The sequence below is a fragment of the Triticum urartu genome, chromosome 1, assembly GCF_003073215.2.
Source record: "Triticum urartu cultivar G1812 chromosome 1, Tu2.1, whole genome shotgun sequence".
NCBI classification, from domain to species: domain Eukaryota; kingdom Viridiplantae; phylum Streptophyta; class Magnoliopsida; order Poales; family Poaceae; genus Triticum; species Triticum urartu.
In genome coordinates, this window is record NC_053022.1 from 573,372,785 (window position 1) to 573,396,456 (window position 23,672).

Below are 23,672 nucleotides of genomic sequence, written 5' to 3' on the forward strand. Positions count from 1 at the left end.
GGTTGTAAGCAGGCAGATTTTAAAAAGCTTTTGTAGCCTGGACTGATGCTCACACACCACCTGAACTTCACATAGCTGTAAGCAAATAACAAACCGAAGGAAGGAAGAAGTTCAACCATACCCTGGCTAGAAGGTCGGCCAACCTTTTTCCAGCAGCTGATAGGCCACCTTGAGAACAATTCGTCGTGGAGGTATGAGAGGAATTCCATGGCAATCCATGTCTTGCAGAGGGCGCGAAGTTCATCTGCACGAAGCAAGAAGGTCAGAGAAGGCAAGATTGAAGAAGAAGGCAAAATTGGGAGGAAGTTCATGTACTGTTGCCGCTGAATTTGAGGGCGCAGCAGATGCCGCCTCCGCGGAGGAGTTGCTCCGTTGGTCGCGCCGCTCGCCGTAGCTTGCGTCGGGCCCGTCATCTGGTCTGCCAAGGCTTCGGCGGTGGCGATGGGATGAGGATGCGGCTTCCTGAAGTCCATGGCGGCTTCGCTGCGTCCAGGCGATGCGGGCTCCCTCGTGCCGGCGTCCGCCGTCTCGTCTTGAAGGAAGTGGCCGTCCGGCACTAAGAACTGAGGTGAGGCGGGACCCGGACCATCCAGGAGCTGGAAGAGGATGGGCGGATCCGGCCGATCCAGATTTGAATGGAGACGCACTGATCATGGGAAGATCGGTGACGAGGGGAGGAGCGGCCGAGAAGGGGGCTGGGGGCTCGGGATCGTTTAAGTGGGATCCTGTCGAGGCTCGGATCTTGGATCTTGTCAGAAATTGTCCGGCCGATATTAAAGTTTGGGTAGGGTCCGTTATATATATGACTGCCTTGTGATCCAAATAACTATTCTAATCATGGAATCTAAATAGTGTTGTCCATATATATATAATATATATATATATATATAATTGCTTGGTGTTCATCCTTGTATATATGATGTGCACGTGGACACCGGGACACTTTTGTTCCGCCCCTGCGCGGTGGCCGCCTCCGACCTTGGCCGCTCGCTCAGGCCGGCCGCACGCACTACCATCGCATCGTGCCTTGTCGCGGCCTCTGCACGCGCGGACTACGTCCCCGGCGGCAGCATCGCTGAGACCCGGACGCATCGCGGGCCCTGTGCTCCCGCGGACCATCGCAACCTGCCGACGAGGGCGGGGGAAGGAGCGGGGGCTGGGAAAGGATCCCAGCGCGCACTCCGTCAGGCGGAGGATTTGCTCGGTTCTAGGCCTCCAAGAGGAATGCGACCCTGGTTCATTAGCTCTGCTGTTTGGTATGCGTCGTCAATGCTTCAGTTTATGTTTATCACCAATTTTGAGTATTTCGCTCTTCGTTTTCAGCGACCTCAACTGCAACTGCTTTATTACCTCCAATTAGTAAATGTAGATAGCTGGTTTTGCTTGCAATTGCAGGTGCGGAACACAGTCTGCCGGTATTCAGTAGTGAACCGCACCCCATCTCAGGAAGCAAAAATGTGCTTGTCAAAGAATACAGTAATGCATCTGAATCTTGACTTTTGCACCTCATGGAACTACATTGCGTATAGGTGGGAAGTTCTCTCAGAGTGCGAACCCAACAACAACTGATTTACCCCCAGTTAGTACTGTATATAGATGGTTTGGTTTGGTATGCAACCGGAGGGTGAGGAACAACGTAGGAAAAAAAAAAAGCGGTCGAAACAATAAATGGAACACACAGTTTGCAAATGTATAAAGTTATTTCTTACAACCAAACTGAAAACCGAAAATAAAATTCAAAGCAACGCCTCACGCTTGCTTTCAATCCAAACTCTAAGCCCTTCCAAAATGAGAGCACCCCACAAATAAATCAAACTGTGCTGATTGCCGAATGAAACAACAAAAACAAATAATCCTCAAACATTTCCCCTTCTCGATCATCTGTCACCCTGCCCATCATTTCGTGATCAGTGGTCCGTTGGCAGATGTTCTTCTACAACTGGCTCGGCCTTCGGCAGTTCAACCCTTTCATAGAAAAGCATGTAGGCCTGACACTCAAGTACCTGTTGAAGCGATACCTGTGTGATGCTCTCGTCGTTTGCGCAAAACCAAGAGGGAGTGCCGCTGCTCTCCTGCTGCTGGCCTCCAATTTGGCTGGCTCTCACATAAGCAAAATTGTGTCCTTCACGCAACTTTGGCCCACGGTGTACAATGACGGCAACCAGGCGATATTTGTACTCAACATCCTCCACATGTCTGAAAATCAGAGGAAAATAATTTCGTTGCCAGAATTTTTTTCTTGAAATTGGAACCATCAACGCTGTTATGCCCACTGAGATCATAAGAGATCTGATATTTCAAGAGGCTAAAATTTAGCTATATTAAACTGACTAAAAGTGTTTAGTGGCATACCCAGGGTCCATGAACTTTGTCATATCAAGAGTATCCTGAAAGCTCACATGTTCTTCCAACTTGTCTGCTTTATCCGTGTGGGAATAGTCGAATCTCTTCAGCTGGATGGTTAGTATGGGTGCCGCCTTGGTAATGCGATATTGCACTGTTGCAGCTCTGTATATCTTCTCTTCCTCTTTCTGTTTTCTATGGCTCTCTTCCATTTGATTTGAGTTGCTATCAAGCATAGGTAGCTTTCCGTTGTTCTGATTCGGTGTTCTTGTTTGTTTGTCAGTTTGATGGCTGGATTCTCCCTTTTCATACGTTTTGTTCTCCGACTGTTCAGGTTGGCCATCATAGTCTGATGTATCTTCTTGGTTCAAAGATGCATTTCCAGAAGCAGCAGCAGCTGAACAGTGCATACAGTGCCAATCCTCGATCTCCCCTGTGGCATAGAAGTCCAAGCAGTCCTCGATTGATGCAGGCCTCTTTGGTGGTATTGCCAAACTGAGATCAAGGTACTCGCCACCACTGGTAACTGATGTGTGCTCACACTCTTTGCTAGAGACATGTTTAGCGACCTCGCTGTAGAAGAGTGACTCAACCATTGTATGTTCCTCATTGTTCAACCCATCTAGCAAGGAACCAAGCATGTTATTGCTATCTTCCATCACGCCAAGTTTGAAATCTGATTTCATTTTGCACATATATGAGAAGAATTTGTCTGGCATCAGCACACCTTCAGCACCACTGGTATTGGTTGTCATTCTGAAAAGCTTCTGCAGTTCCTGACCAAGGTCCCCTGTCAAAGCATCATGTCCTAACATCCTTGCGCGCAACTTATCAACTGCAAGGAGACTCTGCAACACTGCATTGAAGTAACATGTGTTCCCACCATTCCACATCCCTCTGACCACCACAATGTCATATAGACCTTCCACTGGCCATAAGTTGCTCTTCTCAATTCCACAATGCCATAGCAATGCCCAGAAATAGGTTATGAATTCCCCTCCTGACTCGAGGCACTTCTTGTGTACCTCTGCATTCCAAGTGGGGGCAATGTGTACTAGTAAATCTGCCCATACCCCGGACAAGATCTCCCAGCAATCTTTTTGAGACTCACCAATTAGTTGTTTTCCCAGCATTGCACCTAGTCGCACAACATCTTCCTTTTTCATGACGTCGTCAACATCTTTGGTGGCCTTTTCTGCTTCTTCCATCAATTTGTCATACCTGCTCTTTAAGGAGTCACAGTTCTTAAGAATATCATCACGGGATCGTGTCACAGTTTCTTGTAAGACCATCTTGGGTACATTAAAGCTGTCGGGGATCACGTCAGGCTTTGAAACTAGCAAATATGCACAGTACCGAGACAAGCTATTCGCAGTGATGTACATTTCATGGAGCTCATCAGGCAACTTCCCTGTTACTTTCTTCTTTTCCTTTGTCTTGTTGTCCACATCGAGGAGGTATGGTTTCGATGAGCAGCAACTTGTGAAGTACGACAAGATGAAGTTCAGGAACCCATGTTTGCTTAAATCAACTTCATGGCGCTGAGCAAGCTCCATCTCACAGAGGCTGGTTGCAATGTGCCACACAAGAATTACATGGGAGCACGTGGGCAGGTCGTAGCAGGCCCAACGATACCCCTTCCTTCGGTCACAGTCTGCACCAGACAGCGATATGATGGCCTTGGACAGAGAACGACCCCTAATGATGGTCTCTTCTTGATTTCTGTTAGGATTATCTGGCTGATCACTTACGATGCCAGGAGAGCTTAGCTTCTCTAGGCTCATGCGGAGCTTCTCCAATGCTGCCAGTGTGACACATTCTGGCACATCAATGGCGCTGTGGAGTATTGCTCCATCGTCCTTCTTTGGTGACAATCCTATGGTTATGTAGTGGAGAAAATTCCAAATTCTTGGTTTGTTATCGTATGACTCCAGAAACACATACTGGTCAATATGTCCATGCCACAGCTTACTAGTTATCATGGATTTGAAAAAGGATGATATTGTGCCTTCCATGCATCTGTTTCTAGTGCGCTCTTCCTTCCGTTGTGCATACATGCACACAAGGAGTAATCTAGTCCAGTTTGAGACCAAGTAGCTGACCATCTCCCAGATCTCTTTGAACAGCATAAAAATCATGAATACCCAGGTGATGATCATGTCAACATTGACCCCACGCACCACTCGAGCCCGATCATTCTTTGGGGGCTTATAGACCTTATGGATATCCACAGCAAGCCAGCAGACAACACCGAAGGTCACTGTGGAGAGAAGCAAATTTGAGAAGAGAGAAAGGAACCCACACCAAAACACCATAGGGTAGCGGGTGTTGAAGTAGTCGTTTACGAAAGAGAGTTGCAGCTCCATGATCCTGAAGGCACGGCTAGCGTTCTGCTCCTCAAGGATCTTATTCTTAACTAGCTTTCGGTTAATGTGGAAGATTTTTTGTTGCAGTGTCACATCCTCTAGCCTGCACCGAAGCAATCTAGACAAGGCGAAGGCCAGAGAGAGATCCTTTTGATCATTCCCCTCATTGCTGTCCTGGTCTAACAGATGCCTGTAACATCCCCAGATCTTGTCTAGGGTGATCAGTGTTGATCTCCCTGGACGCGGACGACGACCATTCTGGGCAGTATCGATATACATGACATACTGAGGCTTCTTGAATTTGATGCTCTGTTTGGTTTCTCCATAGACCAAGTATTTGTATCCTGCCATATTCTCTGGGTTGCACTCCTCAGGTTTCCAGTTGCTACTGTGAGGGCCGGCACGCATGTGCTCTGTAACGACCTCTGAACTCTTGCCATGCCAGACAGATTTGACTGTCAGACTATGCACATAGAATCTGTACCCGCTCTTCAGTATCTGCAGAGCCAAAAGCGACCATAGTGGAACTGCAAACCTTGAGTCGCTCGACAAGTTCAAGAAGGCTGATCCCAGAAGTTTCACCACGTTCCTCCACTCTATGAACCGTCGCCCATGTTGGTCATGAACACCATATCCAGAGATGAAATCGATGTTGTAACGGAAACTAACAAGCACAAGGCCCCAAACTGGGAACAGCTGATTCAACAGTCGATTCTTGAACTTTGCTGTTTGCATGGCCCCCAGCAGGTATACGACAATGGAGTCAGAGACGGCATCCAAGATGCTAAAGATAGTTGCCATCTTTGTGTTGTGGATGTTGTGACGAAAGACATCCATGATGAACATCACAAAGAACAAGAGTGTGACCAGGACTACAAGAATCTCAATCCGAAACAGGATGTATGTCTCCTTATTCAGCATGACGAAGAAGGATGCCACACCATCGCGGATGTCTTGGATGCCCATCGTTTTCTTAGCTTGCTTGTGTTGGTTCCTATCCTGCAAGGCCCTTTCATCAGAGATATTCACTATAAATAAAAATCTTAAAAAAAAGGACTTTGAACAAATGTGGTGTTAGAAAGAATGGAGTATGCGCCTATGGGGGTTGGACAAATCACATTGTTCTCTAAATTTTGTAGAAGTTGCGGCACTGTTTTGATCAATTTGGCTGATTCGGAATGATACTATTTTTACAGTAAAAAAGTACGCTCCAGTATGTAAGTGTTGCTCTTACTCCTTCCATTCCAACGAATAAGTAGCACAAGTTTTTCAAAATTCAACTTTAACCATAAATTAGATCAATAATATATATTGTTGTGACACAAAAATTATACCATTGAAAACTCATTTTCAATACGAAATCAACAGTATGATTGTTACCACATATAATTGGAGTTACTACAACGAGAGCATGAGGTAGTGGAGCTTGGAACCAAGAGGCTAGAGTGATTTGACAAAATGTATACGTCTCGGTTTTAGCGGCGCGCAAGTAGCAGGTTTATAAGTCCCCTTGTATTTTGAGTCAAATTTTAATCATAAATTTTACTAGAAAAAATATATTAAATATCATAAAAATGTATATCACTAGATTCATATTTAAAAGAAGTTTCAAATGATATTATTTAACATAAAACTTTTATATTATTAGTTAAATTTATGGTCAAAGTTTGATATAGAATACGAGGGGGGTCTAATAAACCGGGACAGAGGGAGTAGGTGCCAGCATTTTGGCTACCAAATCCAACAAAATTCTGAAGGTGGGCGAGAAACGCGGATACCGCGGTAACCGCAAAATTCCGAGGAAAAGCCGCTCGAATTTTTGAAACATAATTTGAATTCAAAATTTTCTAAGCTAGGAATATATTAGTTCGGAGCTCAAGAAGTTCACAAAGTCGTTGTTGGTGCAGTGGCAGGTTTTCCCTGTCCGTCCTCAACGTGTATGAGGTCGTGGTTCGATTCTCCTACTGTGTTTTTATATTTTATTTATGAGTTGGTTTAGCAAAAAAAAGAAATGGTGGGAGTACAGGGTGTCGAACTAGCGACCTACCAGTGTGTGCGAGGAAGCGAGCTCCATATTTACCACACCTTGTTGATTTAGAAGAGTTTCTGCCATACATTGGTCTGGTGGTAAATTTCTGCATACTTCACTTCACTATAGCCGTTCAAATTCAAAAAAATTTAAAAAAAATCGATTTTTTTTGCTCGGTAAGCAGTTTTCTCGGGGGGTAGCGAGAAACGTGGATACCGGGCGGTATCCAAATTTTCCGCCCGGTACCCAAAACCTTGGTAAGCACCATTCATGTGGCATGCCACACTTTTTGGATAGAATATCTTTTCTGTGACTGCAATAAACTTTGTAATGAGTATGGGCTATAGCCTATAAGTGGTTAGTGTAATAATGCCAACGTTTAAAAACAAGCAAAAACAAGACCATGAACAAAGTCCATGGAGCAATAATGGGGTAAGGAGAACTATAACCTAAGAGCATCTCTAGTAATGCCCCAAAAACTGAGCCCTGAGGACCAAATACCCGTGCTTTTCAACCTTAAAACAACCTCTAAAGCCAGTAATAGCCCATATTAATTCAGTACCAAGTGTTAGCTATTTTTTGCCCTTTTTGTGCATCAAGAAATGGTATTTTCCAGGGACAAAAAAATAGGAAAAATATACTTTGCACATATTCACATCACGACACCTTGGAGAGTGGGCCAGAGAGGGGTTTTGTGGGCCCCGCACTCCCACCCCAACGCCCCAGGGCTAGGACGTGTATGCCCCCTATCCACCCTCTCCGTCTTTTTTTTTGTCCTGCTGCCTTTATATACTTATTATGAAACCCACGGAGACATTTATCACTACTTTTTTCTGTCATCGCTTCATTGAGATCTGAGACAATCCAGTCTAGAAGGTCTTTCCCGAACTCTGTCGAAGCAGGAAATTGCTGCCGGAGCCTTCTTCACAAACTTTGCTGCTTCGATGGCCATGTGCCAGTAGTCCTCCTTTAATATTCTGAAACACAACTCTGTTTAAACGTTTTATGTTCTTTAATATTCTGAAATCTTTTTACTTTTGCATACAAAATTCTTTCCAATACATGATATGCTAATCCTTGTAACTAGCAAAGCTCCCGAGGTTGAAACCTTCACTAGCAAATTGGGACAAAGATAAAAATTTCTTAGTTAAGTGCAGGGCTAATCTAGGAGAACCTGTGGATTGATAACCTTGGTTCTCACCAAGGGAGGATTCTTCGCTTACTACAAACCCCCACTTTGGGGCCCAACGGGATTTTTGATGGAACATAAGAATCAGGAACATCTGTAGCAGTGTGGCAACATCAATATGCTCGCGAACCAACCCGTGGTTGGATGGTTAGAGGGACAGTGGTATTTCCAGCCCACCAGAGTTCAAGTCCTGGTGCTCACATTATTTCCTGGATTTATTTCAGGATTTCCGGCGGTGCGCTTTCAGTGGGAGGATACGTTCCCGTCGAAGGTGCTCATAGGGGTAGGGTGTGCGTGTGTGTGTTCATAGGGGTGAGTATATGCTCGTATGTATGAGCGCTTTATGTACTGTGTTAAAAAAAACATCAATATGCTCGTGCCACCTACCTAGATCAGTGTGAGCGCTTTATGTACTATGTTAAAAAAACATCAATATGCTCGTGCCACCTACCTAGATCAGTGGCAGAACAAGATGAGATCTCTTAGGTGAAAATTTGGATGGCATAGAAACATTGAGGTTGAATACATGAGACAAAAGAAAAAAATTATTTGCTAAATGTGATAGACTAGAGAAGTTGAGTGAGTCACATGGAAGTCATGCCCTGGCTAGTGACTTTGGGAAAGTTTCTTGCGAGCATTGCTTTCACAAGGCAAACGAGATAGCAGACTATTTAGCTAAGCTTTGTTTTAGTTCTAGATCCATTTCCATCTGGGAGTGTACCCCACCCAACTCTATTTCGCATATGCTTGTAAATGACTTATCTATCATTTGAGAAATGAAGTTATAAGGATAAAGGCTACTGGTGAGGTGAGACCTTGTCTCTTTGAGCGATCCTCTAGATTGAAAATTAACTTCCATAAAAGAGAGGTCTTCTATATGGGGCATTCGTAAGAGAAGGCACAGTTGTTTTAGGAGATTGTGCCTTGTAAAGGGGGATGGTTTCCTAGCAAGTATTTAGACATCCCGATTGACCACAAAAGAATAAGCATAAAAGATTGGGCCCCTTCTATTGAGAAGATGAAAAAAAGAGTTAGTCATTGGCAATGGAAACATCTATCAACTACTGACGACTCGTCAATTCTTCTCGCACTAGCATCCCGCCCTACATGTTGTCTTCTTTAGAAGCACAAAAGGGATCATGACAGTGCCATGTACACAGGGTACCCTAGGCGACCTGAACTCCGCCCAAGAGGTAGGAGGCGCATGTATTTGGTGAGTACCCTAGGAATCTTGGAGGATCCTGTTCGGCGGCAACTGACCAAGATCCTTGTAAACCCTAGCTTTGTTCCCATATTTAAGCAAGGCTAGGGCTAGATCATAGATCATCTAATCTCGACACACCTACATGATCCTTGCGATCTCACAATTGTACGCCATAATATAGCTCTCATACTGCTTACCTCCATCAATACATTCAAGCATGAGTAGGGGTTTACCACGTAGTGAGAGCCTGAACTTGGGTGATCACCATGTATAAATCCCCTTCCGTACGGGATATGCGCCACACAACTTTGAGATTACTGCCACTATGATGAACATGGCGTGCCAAGAACGGGCTATGCTGACTAGAAATCAGATCCAGAAGGGACCAAATTTCATCACTGACGTCTACCCTCTGATACGTCTCAAATGTATCTATAATTTTGTTATGTTCATGCTACATTTATATCATTTACACATACTCTTATCACCTTTTATATTATTTTTATTGGATTACCATATTAATGCAGTGTCAAAGCCAAGTTGTTGTTTTCCATTGTTTTTGATGCAATAGAGAAATCAATTTTTCAGGGACAAACAAATCGAGGATTATTTCTGTACCAGAGGTTCCCAATGGCCGCAGGGGGATACTAGGCCTCCACGTGGCTTCCTTTCGCAACCTATGGCCTGATCGCGAGTCCCTGCCATGTGCACTACTCGAAAAAGGCTTATAAATTGGCTCAAATTAGTAGCGGGCAATGGTCACGAAACCCCCACTTTTTTTTTTGAAAAGTAGTAATGACGGGTAAATGTAATTTCCCACCACTGCTTTTTGCACAGCAGTGACGGGCCAACATTACTATCCGCCACTCGTAAACTCTAACAAATTCGTCCGCGGGACAGATGAAAACATGGGACCTAAGAAGAGAGCACCACTGGTTTTTCATGCACCAGTCGACGAAAAATAGGCCCACCAAAACGATATTCCGGCAACCCGAGCCAAAAAGCCAAAATAAAAATTCCAAAAGTTTGCACTGGCGGGCGGTTTGATCTAAAGTCCGAAAATTCTTGAAAAAACAAATTTACTAAACCCAGAGTAATCTCAAATTTTAGCATGGGGCTTCTAATCGTGTATATTAATCATGGAAAAAGTTTGAAGTTGAAATAATGTATAAAATTAATTTGTGTGTGGCAAGCAGCGGTTTCCGTTAGAAAGGCTGATACTTCGTCCGAGAGTGTTCAATTTATACATGAAGTGCATCAAGTTTTTGCCGCAACGCTCTCAAATTTTTACCACACCCAGCAAGGGTCCTATGAAGACACCATGCCAAGTTTCATCCATTTCAAAGCTCGTTTGCACTGCATGTTGAACGGAGTTGCATTTTGATCTTTTTAGTGTCCGGTATATAAATTAATACCTCAAAAATAGCAAACCAACTCAAAAAGTGCTCAAATTTGAGCATGGGCTTTCAATAGTGTTTATTAATCATGTAAAAATAATGAATTTCAAATGATGTATAAAAATTAATTTTTGTGTGGCATGCAGCAATTCATTTTTTGTGTGGCGGGCGGCAGTTTTCGTTCAAAAAGTTGACATTTCACCGGAGAGTGTTCAATTCGTACATGAAGTGCATCATGTTTTTTCCGCAACACTATCAAATTTTTACCACACCTACAAGGGTCCTATGAAGACACCATGCCAAGCTTCATCCTTTCGGAGCTCCTTTGCATGATACGTTCAACCAAATTGTGTCATGCTCTTTTTACTGGCCGGTAAATCAGTTAATGCTTCGAAAATAGCAAACTAACTCAAAAATTGCTTTAACTTTAGAATGGGGGTAATGGTATGTATTATTCATAGAACTAGTTTTAAGTTGAAATCAAGTAAAAAAATATTTTTTGGGTGGCACGCGGCAGTTTCCTTTCGAATGGTGATACTTTGCTAGAGAGTGGCCAGTTTGCATATGAAGTGCGTCAATTTTTTTCGTACTGCTGAATGCCAAGTTCATCTATTTCAGAGCTTGTTTGCACGGTATGCTGAATGGAATTGCGTTAGACCTTTTTAGTGACCGGTAAATCAGTTAATGCTTCGAAAATAGCAAATCAAATAAAAAATGCTCAAATTTGAGCACGTGGCTTTCAATAGTGTGTATCAATCATGCAAAAAGATTGAAGTTGAATTGGTGTATAGAAATTAATTTGTGCATGGCAGGCGGTGATTTCCATTCCAAAGGTTGATACTTCGCCAGTTCGTACACGAAGTGCATCAAATTTTTACTGTAACACTCTTAAATTTTTACCACACTGTACACTGGTCCATGAAGACACCATGTCATGTTTCATCCCTTTCGGAGCTCCTGTGCATGGTATGTTTAATGGAATTGTGTTCTGCTCTTTTTAGTGGCTAGAAAATTAGTTAATACTTCGAAAATAGCAAACCAACTAAAAAAGTGCTCAAATTTTAGCACAGGGCTTCGAATGGTGTGTATTATTCATAGCAAATTTTAATGTTGAAATCATGTAAAAAGATGAGGTGTGCGCTATTTTGAATAAAAAATGCAGAAAGGTATGTGGCGGCTAGTTAGTAGCGCCCGCCAGAGCTAAACTTTGTGGTGGTGGGTCGTGTGTGCCGCCTGGCACGTGACACAGGAGGAGGCGGCCCAAGGCGCACCAACGCGCGACCGGAGGCCCAGCAGCCGCTTCCCACCCCACCAGAGGACCACCTAGCCAGTACTTAAGCAGGAGGCTCAACTCAAAAAAAACCTTAATAAGGAGGCGGGAGCATTGGAGGAGGCAGAAACGAGACGATTCTAGCGGCGGCTATCTCTTTCTCGATTCCCCTTTCCCCTTTGGCTTAATTAGAACCCTAGCTACCTATCAAAATTCGTGTAATCGAACCCTCTTGTACCAAGATCGAACCCAGAGCGTAACAGTTCGTAATCAGAGCCTTTTCCCCACCACTGCCGTCTCGTTGGCACAAGTTGGCTGGTCAATTTCTTTCGATTATCCAGACGAGGCTCGGCAAGGCGGCCACGATGGAGGAGCAGATCAAGGCCATGGCGGACCTGACGACGGCCATCTTGGCGATGTCGACAAAGATCGACGAAATTCACCCTGTGGTACTCGATTTCTAGGGGTGGAAGCCGGCGATCGAGTGGTCGGTTGACGAGCTCCGCGCGGAGGTGGGCGATCTGTGGGCGCTGCTGCAGGACAAGGGCAAGAGCACAGAAGGTGCGCCGGTAGCTCCACTCCCGCAACATCCACTACCCGACCACTACCACTCTGGCTACTGGATTTGTCGCCCCTGATCCCTCATGTGACGGAGGCGAGCCTCGTGCGGCCGACAAAGGGGCCGTGAACATATGGTGGCGACAACCACGTGGCAGTTGGCCACGGCAGGACTAGAGATCACCGGGGGATGTCACCAGGGCACCAATCCCCGCAGGCTCCTCCGATCATGGGTGGGTTCGATTCCCATCCACAATTTGGAGAGAGTTCATTCATGGGGAAGCGTGGTTTTGGTTTTTCTCGCTACCCCATGCCACCGCATCTGGAATTCCCTCTATTTGACGGGGATGGACCGCGCGCATGGTGTCTGAAGTGTGAATCATATTTTCGCGTGTGTTCCTTGAGTCTGGATACATGGGTGAGCTGCGTCACGATGTATTTCATTAGGGGGGCGATGTCATGGTTACAACCCGCACTAGATCTGGGGAGCGTGAAACAGAAGAGAAAAAAGAGGGAGATCCAATCTCGGAGGGACTCTCGCCCCTCCACCGCCATGGAGGCCATGGACCAAAGGGTGAACTCTCCTCCCATCTAGGGGGGAGGCCAAGGAAGAAGAATAAGGAGGGGGGCTCTCTCACCCTCTCTCCCGGTGGCGTCGGAACGCCGCCGGGGCAATCATCGTGTGATGGTGATCTACTCCAACAACTCCGTCATCTTCACCAACATCTCCATCACCTTCCCCCATCTATATTCAGCGGTCCACTCTCCTGCAACCCGTTTTACCCTCTACTTGAACATGGTGCTTTATGCTTCATATTTTTATGATATGTTGACATCCTATGATGTCTTAGTAGATTTTTATTGTCCTACCGGTAATTGGTGAATTGCTATGGTTGGTTTAATTTGCTTGTGGTTATGTTGCTGTCCTTTGGTTCCCATCCTATGAGCGCGCGTGTGGATCACACCATAGGGTTAGTTGTATCTTGATAGGACTATGCATTGGAGGGCAAGGGTGACAGCAGCTTCAGCCTACCATAGAAAATTGATGCGTACGTGATTGAAGGGGGGCCAATATATATATTAATTCTATGGGTGGGTTTTACCTTAATGAACGTTAGTAGTTGCAGATGCTTGCTAATAGTTCAAATCATAAGTGCATAGAATATCAAGTAAGGGACGACATGCTAACAGTTGCCTCTCCCACATAAAAACTTGTTATCGGTCTAGTAACGTAATCAATTGGTAAGGAACAATTCTGCAAATCGTACCATCACTAATTGTAACACCTCGGATGTAACTTTCCCAATATGTATTCCAACTCTTGCCGTTTCCGGCCTTAAGTTATTTTATTTTCTCGGGTTCGGGTTTTTTTGTCTCCGTGTGTTGTTCTCGTTGTCATGCATCTCATATCATGTCATCATGTGCATTGCATTTGCATATGTGTTCATCTCATGCATTTGAGCATTTTCTCCGTTGTCCGTTTTGCATTTCGGCGCTTCGTTCTCCTCCGGTGGTCATTTCTACCTTTCTTTCGTGTGTGGGGATTAAACATTTCCGGATTGGACCGAGACTTGCCAAGCGGCCTTGGTTTACTACCGGTAGACCGCCTCTCAAGTTTCGTACCATTTGGACTTCGTTTGATACTCCAACGGTTAACCGAGGGACCGAGAAGGCCTCATGTGTGTTGCAGCCCAACACCCCTCCAAGTTGGCCCAAAACCCACCAAAACCTTCTCCATCATCTAGAGCGTTCGATCACGATCGCGTGGCCAAAAACCACACTCCATTTGGAGCTTCCTAGCTCCTCCTATGCCTATAAATAGAACCCCCTCCTCAAATCCCGGGTCTCTTCTCCCCCTAACCCTAGAAATCCTCCTCGCGCCGCGCCAGACATGTCCGCCCGCGTCGGACGCCTCTCCGCCGCCGCCCGCCGCCACTCGTAGGCTGCCACATGTCGCTCCGCCGGCGCCTCCCACTGCGGCCCGCCGAAGCCCGCGAGGGGCCCTCCTCGGCCCGAGCCGAGCGCCGCCTGCGCCCGCTTCCCTTTCCTCGAGCCGGCGCCCGCCTCGGCGGATTTGCCTCACGCCACCGCGTCCGCCATCGCCGGCCGCCGCGCCTCCTCACGCCGGCAATCGCCGCCGCCATCTCCGGCTCGCCGTGCGCCGCCCCGCGGGCCCTCCCCGACGCCGTCTCCGGCCACCACCGCGAGTCCCTCGCCGGCCCCGGCGACCCCGGCGAGCTCCTCCTCCAAGCTCCGCGGCGACGACTCCGGCAAGCCCCGTCTCCTCCGGCGACCTTCTTCTTCCACGACGAACCTCGGGATCTGCGCCGGCTGGATCTGGATCTAGATCTCGGTTGACCTAATCTCGCCCGAAACCCTAACTTTTTATGTTTTTCCTCATGCTATAACTCCGCATCCGTAGCTCCGTTTTGGGCATATAGCATATCAAAATGTTCATCTCAGAGAGTACATCATTTCATCTCATTGCATCATTTTCATTTGAGTTCATCTTGATGCCCGAAATGCTGTTAGAAGAGTGCTACTTGAGATAATTGTCAGATCTGCTGCTCCAATTAGATATTTGTCATTTTTGCCATGATTATTGTGTGCATGATATGCCCATGAGCTCTACATATGTTTTGTTAAGTGTTTTGCCATCTTTCCAGAGGTGCAACCCATGTATTTTTGTGATGTGTGTGGTGACTAGCACGAGCTTGCAAAGTGGAGCATTTGTTAATGCTGATTTCAGAGACTTAGCATTTCCACTAAGTCCTTGATTTGTTTATCTCATATGGCCATATGTTCATGTTGTTTCCTAGTGATCCGTGCCTCTTTTGAGGATGATCAGTAAGGATGTTTTGTTAATCTTGTAGTGCTCTATCCATCCATGTTTTTGTTTGCAATTATGGAGCATCCTAGCTTGAGTCAATTGAGCTCTACTTTTGTCATTTCGTGAATCTGGGCAGATTGTCTACTTGTTAGCGATTTTGCCGATGATGTTGTAGTTGATCCGTGCATGCTATGTTATTGTTCTTGCCATGTCTAGCTTGTATTTTGTGTATTCTTGACGGGTGCATACTTAGATTGTCATGACTTGCTCTGTAGTGAGTGCATCGAGCTCGTAAACATGCCTACTTGATATCAGTTTCAGCATGCTCCAGTTTTCACTAAGTCTGAGAACTGATTATGTTCTTGCCATGTTCACATGCTTGCAAATGTATTTTCTAATCCCTTTTGGCTCAAGGTCACTAAGGGACTTTTCTTAAGCTCTTTGATTAGCTCCATTCCATGCTTTACTTTGCCATGTTCAGGTCCTGTAGCATATAGTTTTCATGCTCCGAAGAGTGTTATCTGATCTGAAATTCCAGACAAGTGTTAATTTCACTAAGTCTGAAATCTATTTACCATATGCATTTTTGCCATGCTTGTTTGAACCTGTTAATGGATGAATTGGCTGAAGCTCAGTGCTGGACTTTTGTTAAGCATCTTGAATGGATTCCTGCCATGTATTTTGATGCCATGTTTGGGTGCTGTAGCATGTTCATCTTGTTGCATTTAGATGGTTACTTGCTGTTAATCGCAGAACGTGGCCATATTTGAATTGCTTGCCATTTCCAAACCGTAGCTTCGATTCCGGCGTTCTTTATATTGTTTCCAAGCGATTTCATCTCATCTTTCCAGTGGAACACTTGGATTTCTAATTTGAGGCCAGGTTCATGCATCCCTTGTCAAATATTGCATATGCATTCTACATTGCATTCCGCATAGCATATCATCCTTGCATCATGTTGTTTGAGTTTGCATGTGGTTGATTGTGTCCTTGTTGCTTGTTTGTCTTGTTTGGGTAGAGCCGGGAGACGAGTTCGCTAACGAGGAGCCCGTTGAGTTTGCTTTCGAGGATCCAGTCAACTCTGACAACTTTGCAGGCAAGATGATCATACCCTCGAAATCACTACTATCTTTGCTTTGCTAGATGCTCGCTCTTTTGCTATGCCAATGCTACGATGCCTACCACTTGCTTTCAAGCCTCCCAAATTGCCATGTTCAGCCTCTAACCCACCATGTCCTACCAAACCGTTGATTGGCTATGTTACCGCTTTGCTCAGCCCCTCTTATAGCATTGCTAGTTGCAGGTGAAGATTGGAGACCATTCCTTGTTGGAACATTATTTACTTGTTGGGATACCATTATATTATCTTGTCATCTTAATGCATCTATATACTTGGTAAAGGGTGGAAGGCTCGGTCTCTCGCCTAGTGTTTTGTTCCACTCTTGCTGCCCTAGTTTCCGTCATATCAGTGTTATGTTCCCGGATTTTGCGTTCCTTGCGCGGTTAGGTTATAATGGGAACCCCTTGATAGTTCGCCTTGATTAAAGCTTTTCCAGCAATGCGCAACCTTGGTTTTACCATTTTCCACTTAGCCTCTTTTTCCCTTGGGTTTCCGGAGCCCGAGGGTCATCTTATTTAAACCCCCCCCGGGCCAGTGCTCCTCTGAGTGTTGGTCCGAACTAGAGTCCTGTGCAGCGCCCCCTCTGGGAAACTCGAGGTTTGGTTTTAGTTGTATGGAGAGCTCATCTGAGTGTGCCCTGAGAACGAGATATGTGCCGCTCCTATCAGTATTTGTCGGCACATTCGGGCGGTGTTGCTGGATTTGTGTTAACCTGTCGAAGTGTCTTGTAGAACCGAGATACCGAGTCTGATCGGAACGTCTCGGGAGGAGGTCTATTCTTTCGTTGACCATGAGAGCTTGTCATGGGCTAAGTTGGGACTCCCCTGCAGGGATTTGAACTTTCGAAAGCCGTGCACGCGGTTATGGGCAGATGAGAATTTGTTAATGTCCGGTTGTAGATAACTTGAACGTTAACTTAATTAAAATGAATCAACAGTGTGAGTTACCGTGATGGTCTCTTCTCGGCGGAGTCCGGGAAGTGAACACGGTGTTGGAGTAATGCTTGCCACAGGTTGCCCTCTAGTTATTCGTTCGCGCTTTGCCTCGTCTTCTCGCTCTCTTTTGCGAACAAGATAGCCACCATATATGCTAGTCGCTTGCTGCAGCTCCACATATTTTTTCCTTGCCTTACCTATAAGCTTAAATAGTCTTGATCGCGAGGGTGCGAGATTGCTGAGTCCCTGTGGCTCACAGATTACACACTCGTTTTACTAACTTAATTGTTTCTTTATCTAAACAACACCTAACTTTTATTTTCACGTTCTTTATTATCTTGCAAACCTTTCCACACCTACAAAGTACTTCTAGTTTTATTCTTGTTCCAGGTAAAGGAAATGTTAAGTGTACGTAGATTTGTATCGATGGTCGATAGAACTTGCGGGAATACTTGTTTTACCTTTAGCCCGTCGTTGGGTTCGACACTCTTATTTATCGAAAAAGGCTATAAACGAGCCCCTATAGTTGCGGGTTATCAATACCTTTTTGTGGCGCCGTTGCCGGGGAGCAATAGCGTGGGGTGAATATTTTCGTGTGTGCTTGTTTGCTTTATCACTAAATAGTTTTTATTTTGTGCTCTTGTTTTCTATCTTTAGTTATGGGTGGGAATTTCAAAATACCAAAAAATTAGTTTTACCTACTAAACCAATGGTTGAAGAACCACCCAAAATCTATCAGACTACTGAAGCTTTCTACTTGGATCATCTTCGATCCCTATGTGCTCGTGCTGAAACCCCCACTAGCTTAGTTGAGGGCACATCATTAGATGAGGATGCTCATTTTGTGCGACACCGTTTATCTCAAAAAGGGAAAATTTCATTGCATCAAATTAATAATATGCAATGTTATGCTTGGAATCTATGTGAATTATATGATTTTACTTGTTGTTTTGAAGACCGTAAGAAACACCTTCCCTGCCAATGTGAGTTTAGTGATATTGGAATCTTATCTTCTTATGCTAAAGGTGTTTATAATTACTATAATGTTGAACAAATTGAAGGTTTTGTTGGGTGCTTATGAAATCGCTTCTTTGATTGAAAAGTATGATGCTACTCTCTACAAATCTTAATTTTTTCACATACTTAAATATTGCTATGAAAACTATGCTTCTAATGCTTATATTAAACCATATATTGAGGACTTGTCCGCTGTCCAAGAAGACACTAATATTTTGCAGGAGTCTATGGAAGAAGAAATTGATGAAACTATGGGCTCATTGGATGAAAAACATTACGAGGAGGGCGAAGAACAAAAGGAGGAAGAGCGGATTAGCTACCCGTGCCCACCTTCTAATGAGAGTAACTCTTCAACTCATAAATTGTTTAATGTCCCTTCGTTCTTACCAAAGGATGAATGCTGTGATAATTGCTATGATCTCACTGATTCATTTGAAATATCCCTTTTTGATGAACTTGATTCTTGCTATGCCTGTGACCAAGATGCCAATTTGCATTATGCTTATGGAGATAAACTTTCTATAGTTCCTTATGTTTAAAACGAAATTGTTGATATTGCACCCAAGTCCTATTATCTTTTTGAATTCTCCCAACTACACTATATCGGAGATGTTTGCACCCATAGGGTTAGTTGTATGTTAATAGGACTATGGATTGGAAGGCAAGGGTGACAACAGTTTCAGCCTACCATGGAAATTGATGCATACATGATTGAAGGGGGGCCAATATATATCTTAATGCTATGGTTGGGTTTTACCTTAATGCACGTTAGTAGTTGTGGATGCTTGCTAATAGTTCCAATCATAAGTGCATAGAATTCCAAGTAAGGAACGACATACTAGCAGTGGCCTCTCCTAAATAAAAACTTGCTATCGATCTAGTAACGTAATCAATTGCTAAGGGACAATTCCGCAAATCCTACCACCACTAATCCACACTTGTTTTACTAAACTTAATTGTTTCTTTTTCTAAGCATCACCTAACTTTTATTTTCACGTTCTTTATTATCTTGCATTCCTATCCACACCTACAAAGCACTTCTAGTTTTATTCTTGTTATAGGAAAAGCAAACATTAAGTGTACGTAGAGGTGTATCAGTGGTCGATAAAACTTGAGGGAATATTTTTATACCTTTAGCAACTCGTTGGGTTCGACACTCTTATTTATCGAAAAAGGCAACAAACGATCCCCTATACTTGTGGGTTATCAGCCTTCATCATCCTCCGTCCTCTACCTCCGTTATCATCCGCTGCCTCCATCGCCTTCACTGATGATCCGCCCCATCGCCGTCCACTCGGTAATACACTGCCATCCCCGCCGTCCCTGCCTCTCTCTCCAGCTTTCCTCCTGCCACCCACAGCCATGGTCGCCACACACATGGACAGCCACGGTAGCAGCCACGCACATGCACATGGACGTTCGACTATGTTTAGGGTTAGTTATATATTTCTATTACTGCATGTTCATAATCTTTAATGAGTTCAATTTATTCATATAGAGTTCAATTATAGTTGTGGTTTCTAGTTCTATAGTTCTGAAGGCACACATCAAAACAATTATAGTTGCAGCAGCCACATACGTAACCATCAATGAGGAAACCCAAATTGTTCATATTAGAGGTTAACTATATAGCCTCGCATATATATTCTATTATTCTTTTACATTATTTCCGTTTAGACCGAGTTCAATAATATGTTGCGGTAGATGCCTTCAGTAATTATAGGTATACATGCTATAAGTGCTAAAGTTTTGGGGGAGAAAGATTAGGAAAAGTAGAGTCTTTTTGGCTCCCCAAACATCCATATTTATGTTTGGCCCCCCCAAAAGATATTACCTAGCCCGCTAGTGGATGAAATGAAGTATCATTTTGCAGGGAACACCTCCGAGTGGCCTATGTTTTGTCGGAATGTTGATTCATTTCCGTCCTGAAAAATTTCAGACGCTCGATATGTCTTCTTTTTAGCAAAGGTTATGCCAAAATTTCGGCGTGACTTGTGGTATAAAGTATGATATTTCGAGTGCCCATGACACTTGTACTATAAATTTAGGCATGAATTCTGCTTGAACTTTTGGTTGTCTCTTTGGACATGCCGACATGAATTCTAAAGCTTGTTGTTTCATACATAGGCAGAGTCAAACATTAGAAACTATTAGTGCTGAAACCTTCAAAAATATTTACATATATTGCAATACAAATTAGCCACACAGACTATGCATTTTTAAGGAATAACATGTAAATGTCAGTATGTTAATCAACTAGCTACTTTAACGTTTGGCTTGCCTTCCACAGGAAATGTCTAACGACGATGCGATCCTCGAGTTTGATTACTGCTGCAATGACGGGGGTATGTGCGATAGACCTCACCTGGAAAATGGTAGGCGCTTCACCCTCACGCTGAAGGAGTGCTTCGAATACGAGACGGTATGTAACGACGTCAAGTATTTAATTCAACATATGACTTGTGGTTTTTGTTTTAGCGTGTTACTTTCGTTTTTTGCAATTCGACTAGTGCATCCCCTGCTGCGCAAGACCTTATGCCTTAGGCAAACTCGGTTTCGAAGATAGGGAGCGTACGGAGACAAAGAATGCTTACGTCAAGATGAAACATGGTTTCACTTTTGAGGTTAAGCTCTACAATGGAGTAAATGAATCCCATTTTGGCTGTTCAAATATGAGATCACTATACAAGGCCTACGGATTTGAGGAGGATATGAAAATAACCTTCGATGTTGGTGGTGAAGATGATCCCGAAGATAATATCGAAATTTGGGTGGATGTGGACATCATTCCAGTTCTACTAACTCGTCGCCTCATTGCGCCCGCGGCTCCACGACGACTTCCTCGACACCGGCTACCCCGACTCGACATCGACCACGGCATTCTTCGTACGGCTAACTCGACCACGCCTACACCACCCTACGCTCTTGGCTACTTTGATAAATGGCACAAAGGGCTACCGCCTTGCTTGAGCAACCTTGTCGGTTTCCACTCCAGCCATGACTTTCGCGATGCGTCGACCGTTACGACTCTGGGGGGGTGTCCGTCAGCTTGCCTTCGAATTCTTCTCCAGTCTGTGTCGCTACAGTTGTGACTGCGGGGGGATGTTGAGTATATTGATTATTAGGAAAGACGAGATAGACTAGGATTTGTTCTGGCTTGTCTTGTACTCCAAGTCGATCATTGTACTCCTATATATATGCCCACGAGACGCAAGCAATACAACAAACTATTCCACCAAATCCCTCTCTCTCTTCTAACACCCACCGACGGATCCTCGATTAGGGAATGGTCCATAGATAAGGGCCGAAGTACACTTCAGAAGAAGGCCACTAGAGTGGTTATGATTCTTAGAAGAATCGGAACGGAATTGTTTTCGACGGTGCTACCCCCTCGACCCGTTATGTAGTTAGTCGGCTAGAGGATAAGGGGAGGGCGTGGAAGGGCGCGGGGTCTACTAAAGGGTGACATTGACGCATCCTCGGCAGTCTCTCCGTGGGAATGAACATGAGTAGTTAGCATGTGTTCTAGTGGTGGAGGTGGACTTGGGGTTGTATTATTGTAAATGTAAATGCCAACGTTGAGGGGCTCTTCACCCCCGCTTCTCTCGTAATATATATAGTACGCACACTCGCGCGTATTCGAGAAAAAAAATATCCCTTTCATCAAAAAGAAGAAAAATACTCGACAAGCTGCCAAACTGAACGAGAACGTGACATGCCTTATTCCATCGCTTTATAGAACATATCATACGATGCAAACTAATGCTGCAGCTTTACGAGACATGAACGTGGGACGGCAGATCGGCTGTAGACCAGGTCCTACAGAATCCAGTTCATGATACCACTCAGACTGAAACCGAGGAGAACCTCTAAAGCTATGCCGGATACAGTATCCTAAGGCTATGATCATTGTGCAGGTGGAAACAGATGCACAACAAGTCAGCAGCTGGTTTATGGCTCTAAAATCCTCAACTTTTTAGGGAGATTAGAGCAATTCTAGCAGATCCGTGAAGACACTCGCTCAGTAAAACCATCAATATGAAAGGCTAGTGCTACGTCGTCCCCCTTCCTTCATCTTGTTAGTATCTAGGTCTAGGTCTATGCTATGTCGTGTATTCTTGCCCCTATCTATATACTATGTTTAATTTTCAAATTCTAAATTTGAAATTGTGGATTGCAATGTTGTTGAAGTGTGTGATGTTGAACCATGAAAGGTTTGGTTTATCTCTATGCAGAATTGAAGTTCAAATATAGTGTACACACACATATAGGAGAAATTTGAGAGAAAATGATTATAAAGGTAGGTGTTCACAGCAATGACCGTTGTTTATTTTCTAGTTTCCTATGCCCGTCAGCAACGTAAAAAAGCAGCAAACATCCCAACCACGATGGGTGCCAAAATCTTGCCTGGAAATGGTTCACAACAGGAACTGAGGTGTGGATGTTTTGTGTGGTTAATTATCGTGTTGCTCGAAGTAGATATTTCCTTAATTAGCAGTTTCAGTTTATGTCGACAAGCTTTTGTATCGATTCTGGGAGTACGCCATGGCTACTGGATCTACCAAATTTCAACTAATCTCATCTTTGTTGCGACTTACTAAAATTGAGGCTTGAGCCTGTAAGGCTACTTTCGAAACTGAGGCGACCCAAAGGAAAAAGTACGCAATGTAGCAATCACGCAAGGCACACACACAGACGCGCAAGAGTAGTAAAAGAAAAAACTATCTGTATATAACTAGAGTGTAAACGTTGAGCAGTTTGTACCTGGAACCTGTTGCTAGTTCTTCATGGGCGATGTCCGCAGGCAGGGGAGCGTCGGCGGCTATGAAGGTGGTGTCTGTCTATCTTGGGGATGAACGGGGAGGAGGAGGACGCTATTTTACGGAGATGATATCATTTATACAGTTAAATATGCCATTGTATGATGATCGAATTGAATAATTGGTGGCAAGCTGAAGAACAAGCTCACCTTGACCAAGCCTTCTCAATCATGTGCTAATTTGTTTTTCTGTCGAAGCTGGCAAGTACGGCACTAGTTCCGCCATGGCACTATAAAAAACAGATGCATTATCCTTGGGGGACCGGAGGATCATGTGCGACCTGCGGTAAACGTCTTGTCTATCCTGACCGACGTGTTGTGTGTTAATAGATGGGTTGCGAGCCCAGATACGCGTACAGATTGTTGAGAGGGATACATCTTGCAAAGGAAGAAAACTAGAGATAAGAGGAGATAAAGATTACAAAAGACTTGGCTAACTAACTGCTCCTCCAACGGTGTTGATCTTCCTTCCTGTACACGCCATGTATACGCACGCAACAATATCATCATGTTTGACACCCTCCTTTAATCACAACTTCATCAAGTTGAGATTATGCTTGTAGTCTTCAAAACTTCTTGTGGGTAGAGCTTTCGT

General features: G+C 44.4%; 1 protein-coding gene across 1 annotated transcript; it reads right to left on the reverse strand.

Moving 5' to 3' along the window:
• Positions 1-1,665: 1,665 nt before the first annotated feature.
• Positions 1,666-23,102, reverse strand: LOC125531981. The gene is made up of 3 exons (XM_048696169.1): positions 23,023-23,102; positions 2,353-5,708; positions 1,666-2,196 (listed from the first exon to the last, which is right to left on the reverse strand). The coding sequence occupies exons 2-3, from the start codon at positions 5,673-5,675 to the stop codon at positions 1,908-1,910; spliced, it is 3,612 nt and encodes a 1,203-aa protein (XP_048552126.1). The 5' UTR covers positions 5,676-5,708; positions 23,023-23,102; the 3' UTR covers positions 1,666-1,907.
• Between the last annotated feature and the right edge of the window lie 570 nt (positions 23,103-23,672).

Excerpts from the sequence above, each read along its gene's own strand:
- LOC125531981 (XM_048696169.1), bottom strand. The coding sequence starts at position 5,675 with ATGGGCATCCAAGACATCCGCGATGGTGTGGCATCCTTCTTCGTCATG. Across the intron at positions 2,197-2,352 it reads ACAAAGTTCATGGACCCTGG|ACATGTGGAGGATGTTGAGT; the intron begins GTATGCCACTAA and ends TCTGATTTTCAG.